The sequence below is a fragment of the Ciona robusta genome, chromosome 14 (assembly GCF_009617815.1).
Source record: "Ciona robusta chromosome 14, ASM961781v2".
NCBI lineage: Eukaryota > Metazoa > Chordata > Ascidiacea > Phlebobranchia > Cionidae > Ciona > Ciona robusta.
In genome coordinates, this window is record NC_143248.1 from 4192818 (window position 1) to 4202782 (window position 9965).

At 34.4% G+C, this 9965-nt stretch overlaps 2 protein-coding genes and 2 pseudogenes across 2 annotated transcripts; all 4 read right to left on the reverse strand.

The window, feature by feature from the left end:
• Nucleotides 1-39: 39 nt before the first annotated feature.
• On the reverse strand, nt 40-3875 carry LOC149725132 (syntenin-1-like). Its single transcript, XM_089892205.1, has 8 exons — nt 3615-3875; nt 3318-3417; nt 2820-2990; nt 2427-2560; nt 1947-2122; nt 1457-1628; nt 978-1069; nt 40-519 (listed from the first exon to the last, which is right to left on the reverse strand). Exons 1-8 carry the CDS (start codon nt 3663-3665, stop codon nt 468-470), a joined length of 948 nt encoding a protein of 315 aa, XP_089748331.1. The 5' UTR covers nt 3666-3875; the 3' UTR covers nt 40-467.
• LOC149725133 (serine racemase-like) lies at nt 3707-5588 on the reverse strand. Its single transcript, XM_089892203.1, has one exon. It carries the CDS (start codon nt 5586-5588, stop codon nt 4587-4589), a length of 1002 nt encoding a protein of 333 aa, XP_089748329.1. The 3' UTR covers nt 3707-4586.
• A 46-nt stretch (nt 5589-5634) lies between these two features.
• On the reverse strand, nt 5635-7905 carry LOC149725134 (serine racemase pseudogene; annotated as a pseudogene).
• An 18-nt stretch (nt 7906-7923) lies between these two features.
• LOC149725135 (serine racemase pseudogene) lies at nt 7924-9856 on the reverse strand (annotated as a pseudogene).
• Nucleotides 9857-9965: the final 109 nt, after the last annotated feature.

Genomic DNA, 9965 nt, shown 5'->3' on the forward strand with positions numbered 1-9965 from the left:
AAGTATAAATATGTAGTAAACATGGAGAAAGACAACTGATTTTGTGACATACTTGTTATTTATTTTTATTCTGTACACAAGGATTCTTGGTCCTGCACTTCGAAACGAAAAAATTGTTTTTGGACCAACTGCATATTTGTAGTGATCATTCTATCCAGTAATATTGGGAAATAAAAATAGAGTAGAATACAGGTTTCTTATATTGTCAAGTATAAATATATACAGAGATTGTTTTAAGTAGAGTCAGTATTGCAAAATGTACAGGAAAGGAAAAAGAAAAATTGCCAAACTCCGATAATCTTGTTTAGCACATTTGCTGTCTTACTAAGTGCATTTACAAAACGAAATAGAGAAATAATGAAGATTGTTCAGTACATATTGGAGCTTCTTGATTGCAGGTGTATACAATAACACAGCTACAAGCTAAAACTGAGAGTACCAAGCAGCATGAAGATAGTCAGAATTGCTTAAACATCAGGAATAGAGTGATCCTGGTGCTTCAACACAGAGCTGCCCATACTAAAAATAAAAAATATAAATAAAACATGGAAATTTCGAGCTAATATGGTATATAAATATATACTAATCAAGTCTGTTTTGAAGTTTTCAAGCTATGTATAAAATAAATAATAAATCATAACATATCATGTAAGAATCTATATGAAAGTCGATAGCGCTTGGAATTAACTTATAAACATAGGAATTTTTACCCCCTAAAGCTGGGGATATTAACTTATTGTTGTACAAACCATGAAAGGTAATTCTTACAACTCAAAACGCCTGACATTTTGTTGTCAAGCTAGCTATAGAAACATTAAAGGGAAATGATTGTGAATAGACTTATTTATAGATTTAACCACAGGGTTTTTATTGAATTTTTCAGTAAGGTGTATACTTCCGTATACACTTCTAAAAACATGACTTTATTTTCATATAACAATAATCTTTTTTTCATAAAAAGATAGGCAAAAACTTACTTTTTGACGATGTGATTATAAATGAATGAAGGCATGACAGTGACAGTTACAGTTGGACCACCAGTTGCCATTACATCTTTGATATCAGTATCCTGTGTTGAACAAATAATTAGTATCGGATATGCATGATTTCTAGGAAATTGGCAATAGCTTCTAACAAAAATATGAATAAATAAGACTGTACGTCTGTACCAATTGGTTAAGGCAGTCTCAAACTCTAGAATTTGAATTCATTTGGTGTGAAATGCTGTTTTAGTTTACCAGTAATAAAAAATAACTGGTGCGAATTTAACAGATTCAAATTTACAGCAGTATATATATATATATAATGTTTGTTTGTCACTGTATGATATTGCGTACATATTAGGGAACAATTCCTACAACTCAAATAACTTGCGGTAAGTAAGCTTACCACACCTAAGCTTAGTAGCCTTCTCATTGCACAGTTGCATAATAATGTAGCTTGTAAGTAACAATACCTTTAATCCAATTACACATTGGCCGTTCACTTCACACAGATGATGGTCAATAAGAAGACCATTTCTAGCAGCAGATGAATCCTTAACAAGTGAAGTGATTTTGCAATCTTTGAATATGAATCCAACATGCCCATTGCTGTCTTTGTGGAGTGTAACAGTTCTTTCAAAAGGCCTGAAATATACATGAATAATTTATACACAAAGTAAATATTTAATAGAGGGTAGGGATACACTAAGTTTAATCCAGGTCCTTTTACGTAATTAAGTAGTGACCAATTTCATTATTTCACCCAAGGTAACGTATTGTATGGTAGCGCCCCTTACAAAGTAACACTTATATTCTATAAGGGGAAGGGGATTTGACACAGACAGTGAAGGGGCAGACCTGGGACGTAGGACAGCATTGGCACATTATCCTTGAACTCTTGTCTATGTGGTACAGACTGTATTATTACCCCCAGATATAGCAGTAACAATGGCTTTAAATTACCTGTCTCGGATGGCAAGTTCGATCCTTTGTGGGCTGGCCTTCTTTAAAACCTTCATTACTTTATCAGTGCTGTAGCCGGCCACGATTTCATTGTCAATCTGTAACACTTGGTCTCCAAACCTTAAGCCAGCCATGGAGGCAGGCGAGTTTTTGCTTACAAATGCAATGAAAATGCCCTAAAATTAGAAGAAAAAAAAATTAATATAGGCTTTATAATATAACTTTAATGTTAAATTAAAATAATTTTATTGTAAAAATTCTGTAACTAGTACTACCAAATATAAAGGAATATGAATGAATGTAACTTGTTTATCTTTGCATAGCCAAAAACAACAGACCATATAACAAGGATGTTCTATTTTATACACCTCATGCTTGCTTAGGAGTTACCACATATGTAACTTTGAATATGTAAATGTAGGCCATAGAAAATCACTTTCACTATATTTTATATTAGATAGTTATGGATTTAAAGTCCACCTTGTCAACAGATTTGATACGAAGACCAATCTTTCCTTTAGCATCTTTACATAGAATGATATGACGGATTCCTTGCCTAATTTCCGAGCGTTGCATGCCCACCATACCTTGCTGGCTTACAGGGGCTACCATGCCTATATTAAAAAAATATCATCAATAAAAATAGTGACTATGGGAAATGAAACAGTTTGTTAAAGAATGTCTGTTAAAGTTAAACAAAAATATAAAAGATTAGACTAAAAAAGGAGAACAAGCAACAAAATAACAGTCATTAAAACAGTCATCTTTATTGGTTATTTTTTCGGTGGGATTTTTTTGTTTTTATGTATGACTTTTGAACCCATTACCTCTAAGTTTAGTTTGCCACAATGCCAGACTTGTACTTAATTTCACCTGCAAGTTGAGATGGTCGATTTTGAACTAGAGCTGGTGCACCATAGGCAGGTACAGGAACCACCTGCAGGTTTTGCCGCACCTCATTTGATTTAAGATCAAGTCCCATGTATTCATCCAGGGAAGGGTATAAACTTTTGACAACAGTTGTACCAGGTGGTGGGACACCAACTAAAAAGATAAAGGCTTAAATTAGAAAAAATGTGTGCTAATATGTAGGAGTAAATAATCACAATGCAGTTACCTTAAAATAGGTGTAGGCTGTAAGACTTTTTTTTAATTGCATAGAAATCTAAAGAAAATACACACGTTTCTACTAAGAAAGTAGAAATTCAGGGAAACTTTAGGATTCTATTTAAAACAAGAGATTGACAACGCCATTTAGGTCAAATATATTATATATATATTTCAAAAAATTCTGCAGTTGATTTTTGTCTGTTTTGTATTTCTAATTTTGAGTTTAATACATATCATCACATTAAGCAGAGACAGCCTTACTTTGAGCTTGTTGTTGCTGTTGTTGTTGTGTAGCAGCTACTGCTTCTTGGTGTTGTAGATGCCTTGCCAATGCATGGTCATCAAGCTGTTGAGTTTGAGCCTAACAAAACTTTACTGTTAACAATATAGTTTAATACAAAAGTTATCTGTAAGCATTTAACCTATGCCTGTGCCACCAAAAGGTTTGTATACACAACAGTGTTTTCATTAAAGCTACAGAAATTGATACGTTTTACTTGGAAATTAGGCACCACAGTATCCAAACTTAAGTACGGTGTAACGATAATTATAACTTACCTTTATGGCTTGATCCACTTTCATATCTTCGAGTGATGGGTAAAGAGACATTTTGTAGTTTAAACGACTTACTTATGTACGGTATATATAAATCTGCGTAATTAATTATACGTATAGCATAGGTTTAGTTATTAAGTAGAAATTAAACAACAACAGTCGCCAGCGGTAACAACACAAAGCTCTGCACGATCCAAATAAATATAAAAGACAAAATACCAGTTTGGAAATGGTAACGTAGCGCTACACAAAGAACTTGCCTTATATCCGCCTATACAGATAACCAACAGAGCGTAGGCCGCTGTTACAGGCAACTTATCTTAAATCTTTGTGACGTCATTATAGAAAGTCATGTGATTGTGAGCGCGCGTGACGCGACACGTGACGCACTTTGGAAAATGTAGAGTTAGCGTAGCAATTACATTGTGGCGTATTTGTTAGTGTTTAGTAAACTTCCCGTGACAGGGTATACGGTTACAACAATGAATCATATTGCAGACCCGTCTATTTACAATTACTGATGTAAGTTTTCATCTATTTATAATCACCAGTTACTAGTTACAAAATATGATTTACCCATCATTGGTTTTAATCTCTTTGGATTTCCCTATTATTTATATAATAATATATATAACATTAAATGTTATATTATAATAAAATATATAATAATAAAATTACAGATGTATTGAATACAATAAAAAGATCAATTATTATTATACAAGAGCTGAATCATTTTGTTCTAAAATAAAGTATTGCAATATTTCATGAGTCACATAATAAAAATAAATACAGCATCATTAGAAATTAGCACCATACATTGCCACGCAATTCACTCTGTTGCAACAATCCTATACATATATATTACTGAACTTTACAACACATAATTAGGGATAAAATACTTCATCTGTGAAATGTAAATCTGCATAGATCATTTACAACACCTACAGCACTTATAGAAAATTTGAGCACTTGTTTTCATGCACCTAATAACTTTGCAATGGAGCAAAGATCAACATTACCACCACAAAGTACAAGTCCAATGTTCTTAACACTGTTGTCAAATCCTTTAGCTGATAATAATTTCTTTCCAATTACAGCAGCAACCCCAACCCCTGATGTTGGTTCAATAACCAATTTTGCTCTTTCCCACACTAATACAGTAGCTTGCTTTATTTCTTCTTCTGAAACTGTGATCACATCATCAACCAAGTCACGTATAATTGGCCATGCATTTTCTCCTATAGTAACTTTCACACCATCTGCAATTGTTACAGGTGTTTCCTTTAATGGTGTTCGATAACCGTTAATTTTTGAAAGATAACAATCATTCGCTTCTTCCGGTTCAGCAGCGTAAACTTTAATAGATGGTTTCAATGCTTTGGCAGCAACAGCAATACCACTAATCATACCACCCCCTCCAACAGGGGCAACAATTGCATCTAAATCAGGATTTTGTTCTAGCATTTCCATTGCCAGTGTACCTTGCCCAGCCATTACCTGTGGAGTTTGACTTGCATGGATAAAAGTGCCGCCTTTTTCTGCCAGCACTGTTTCTGCCATTTTAACTCTGTCATGCTCTGTAGGTTTACACTCTATTACAATCCCACCATATGACTTAACTGCATCTTTCTTACACTGTGGTGATGTGGTTGGCATGACAATATACGCTGGGATACCAAATGAATATGCAGCTTTAGCCACTGCTTGCCCATGGTTTCCACTGCTGTGAGTGACAACACATTTTACAGAATCTTTCTTAGCAACGTGTGACAAAGCATTGGTTGCTCCACGTATTTTAAATGATCCGGTTTTCTGGAAATTCTCGGTTTTCAGAAAGATGTTGCAACCTGCTAGTTTGCTGATTGCTGAGCATTGTATCAAGGGTGTTCGATGAATAAATGGTTTTATAATTTCATAAGCAGCTTTCACATCATTAAAATTAATACAATGACTAATTGTTTTCACTTTTGACACCATATTTTAACCTAGAATGCTGGAGAGGCATACTGATTAGAACGGCAAATGTAATACAATTATTTATTTTGACAGGAATGAGGACTAATCTAATCTTCGCTACAAATAGCTAAAGTCAGAAGCCTTAAACGGTGAATGGATACTGCTAAAAATAAATTTAATATCTAAACACAGCGGAGGACGACAGACTAAAGCGATCCGCCGCAGCATAGATAGTAACGATACCAAAACGGAAATATCGTTAAGCATGGCGTGGTTTTAATTCTAATACGAATCTATGGTTTGTGGGGTTTCAGTAATTCATAAACATGTGTATTTTGTCTTTATGCCATTGGCAGCATAAGCTTCAAATGCCGAGGTTTCGGCGGTTAAGTTTGATGTCGTTTCAGTTTCAGAGTTTCGTATAATTGTTCCATAATGTAATCAACGCTTATATATATATATATATATAAGCGTTGATGTAATTGTAGATGTATAAGCGACGGCGTAATTGTTCGGTTGTAGTAAAGGAAAATATTTTCTGTAATGTAAACTGTCAAAGGTTAAAAACTTACCGTGAGTTCTTTCATACTTTACTCACACGGCCCCTGCGGTAGAAAAAAGTAAGAGGGGGGGGAGAGAGGTAATTAAAAAGATGCGAGGAAAGAGAGGTAGAGAAGTGTCGTGCGCGTGCCTTTTATGCAATATATTAGCGTTCTTTTTTACTGGTGAACGACAACCCCTCTTGCTGCCTCGATGTCCGAAGCCGTGCAAATAAATGAGAGTACTATTGATTAAAATGCACACATCAACACTTGGTTAGCAATTAATTATAAATACACCCATGTAAATATATCTCTATGAGAGGCTGTTGTTAGCATAAATTATTGTGGTTATGTTGGCTTGACACACGGTAATAATGGTTTACACACATAATCTAAGCATTGGCAATTAATTTGGCTATATCTCTTGCATCAACATTACCACCACTAATTACAAGTCCAATGTTCTTAACACTGCTGTCAAATCCTTTAGCTGATAACAATTTCTTTCCAACTACAGCAGCAACCCCAACCCCTGCCGTTGGTTCAATAACCAATTTTGCTCTTTCCCATACCAATACAGTAGCTTGCTTTATTTCTTCTTCTGAAACTGTGATCACATCATCAATTAAATCCTGTATAATTGGCCATGTGGATTCTCCTATATTTGCTCTTACACCATCAGCAATTGTAGCCTCTGTGCCAACCACATACTCCAGTTTACCACTTAATTTTGACAGATAGCAACCATTTGCATTTTCAGGTTCAACAGCATAAATTTTAATATATGGTTTTAATGCTTTGGCAGCTATAGCTACCCCACTTATTAAACCCCCACCTCCAACAGGGGCAACAATTGCATCTAGATTAGGATTTTGTTCAAGCATTTCTATTGCCACTGTACCTTGCCCAGCTATTACATGGGGATTTTGCCCAGAATGAATAAAAATTCCACCTTTTTCCTTCAACAAATGCTCTGTTATTTTCTTTCTATGCTCCAATTGAGGTTTTCCTTCAACAATAATTCCGCCGTAGGAACGAATTGCATCTTTCTTACATTTTAATGCTGTGTTGGACATAATTATATAAGCTGGGATACCCATTGATTGAGCCACATATGCAATTGCTTGCCCATGGTTTCCACTGCTTCTAGTTATAACACATTGGATAGCATCTTCTTTCACAGAACGAGATAAAGCATTGGTTGCTCCACGTATTTTAAATGATCCAGTTTTCTGGAAATTCTCTGTTTTCAGAAAGACGTTGCAACCTGCTAGTTTGCTGATTGCTGAGCATTGCATTAAGGGGGTTTGGTGGATAAATGGTTTTATAATTTCATAAGCAGCTTTCACATCATTAAAATCAATACAGTGACTATTGTTTGTTGTAAACTTTGAATTTGAGTTGTTCATTGCAAATAATCACTACTTCTGTACAACACCTTATGTACTATATATAGATCTTTATCTAATGGATCATATAAATACAAATGTTTTCAGAGCATGTTTGTACAATACAGTAATGGAATAGTTCGGTTACCTACAAATAGGCCAATATTCTGCTTATCTTGTTAACAGTTTTTGAACAGTATTGTATGACAAGACTTTAGTGCCAGTTCCCACTAAGACCTAAATCTGAATTAATTTTGTAAATAAAAGGTATTTTGGTAACAGCAGCAATTGCATAGAAGGTTCTAAATTTTAAATCCAGTCCAAGATTCTAACTTCTTGCTGCAAATGTCTTCTCTGTTTGCTTAGAGGGCAGCATAGAGTATTAAAATTTTGTTCAAACAGCTGTCAAACAGGATATTGTAATAATTTCCTGCAAAATAATGTTTGTTTGCTTCTGTTCCAACTACCACTTAAAGTGTTACACCAAACAACTAAGGAACAACAGTAGAAATTTGAAAACATTTTTTTATTAAGCTAAGTTACTGGCAGTGGCTGTTGATTCAAATTAACATCTAACAAAGTTTTTTAGTTTTAATAAATGAAGGTTATCAGAAGTGAGATTGCAATCAAGAGGGTTCAACGAATAAAGTTTTTTTTTTATGACATCGAAAGCAGTTTTCACTTCATTAAAACTTATACATTGACTAATTGCTTTGCATTAAAAACCTTGAATTTTAAAATGACAAATTTATAAAGAAGGTAAATCTACAACTATTGCATTGTAACAAATCGAGTGCTATTAATCTCTCCTATAAAAAAACAAAATACTGGTAAATAAACGGTTATCCTAAACATAATCTCAAAACAATAGCTAAACACTGGTAAATGGTAGAGATTAAAATGCTTATATCAACACTCGTTTGCAATTAATTCTGGATACACAAGTGTTTATATTGCGTCTGTGTAAACATTAAAATATGACAGACTATTATTCGTATAAGTAATTTTCGTTCTGTCAGCTTAAAACATATGGTAATTTATTCTTTGTTAATTAAATTGGCTATATCACTTACATTAACATTACCACCACTAATTACAAGTCCAATGTTATTAACACTGCTGTCAAATCCTTTAGCTGATAACAATTTATTTCCAATTACAGCAGCAACCCCAACCCCTGATGATGTTTCAATAACCAGTTTTGCTCTTTCCCACACTAACACAGTAGCTTGCTTTATTTCTTCTTCTGAAACTGTGATCACATCATCAACCAAGTCACGTATAATTGGCCATGTATTTTCTCCTATATTTGTTCTTAAACCATCAGCGATTGTAGCCTCTGTGTCAATCACTTCAGTCAGTTTACCATTCACTTTTGACAGATAACAAGAATTTACCATATCTGGTTGAACCGCATAAATTTTAATAGATGGTTTTATTGCTTTGGCAGCTGTAGCTACCCCACTTATTAACCCCCCGGTTCCAACAGGAGCAACAATTGCATCTAAATTAGGATTTTGTTCAAGCATTTCAATTGCAACTGTACCTTGCCCACCTATTACATGTGGAGTTTGCCCAGAATGAATAAAAATTCCCCCCTTCTCCATTATCAGCTGATCTGCTATTTTCATCACATGCTCTAGTTGGGGTTTGCTCTCAACAATAATTCCGCCGCATGAACGAATTGCATCTTTCTTACACTCTAATGATGCAGAGGGCATAATTATATAAGCCGGGATACCCATTGATTGAGCCATATATGCAATTGCTTGCCCGTGGTTTCCACTGCTGTGAGTGACAACACATTTTACATCATCCTTTTTAGAAACATGTGACAAAGCATTGGTTGCTCCACGTATTTTAAATGATCCGGTTTTCTGGAAATTCTCGGCTTTTAAAAAGATGTTGCAACCTGCTAGTTCGCTGATTACGGGGCATTGCATTAAGGGGGTTTGGTGGATAAATGATTTTATTATCTCATAAGCAGCTTTCACATCATTAAAATCAATGCAGTGACCATTTGAATTTGAGCTGTTCATTGCAAACAAGTATTATTATTACTATCATACAATACCTTAAGTACTGTGTATAGATCTACATTATTTTTGATCATAATAAGTACAACACTGTCTTAAGACATGTTTGCATGTTAATGATACATCCCAATGATGTAATATTTATAACACTTTACTACTTAAAACTAAACCAATATTCTACCTATCCTTTTAATACTATGCTCACCATTTTTACACAGTCGGACTGTCTGACTTTACAGAGCTAGTACCTATTAAATGAATAAATCTAATTCAATTTTGATAATATATTTTGACAGCGGCAGCAACTGTATGGAAGGTTTTAGGTACTAAAATTCTTCCTCCTTGATGTAAACATCCGATGCCTGCCTAGATCTATCATGCAAGGTATCATGTTACTTGCCTGCAAAACTAATTAAACTTGTTCATGCTCTG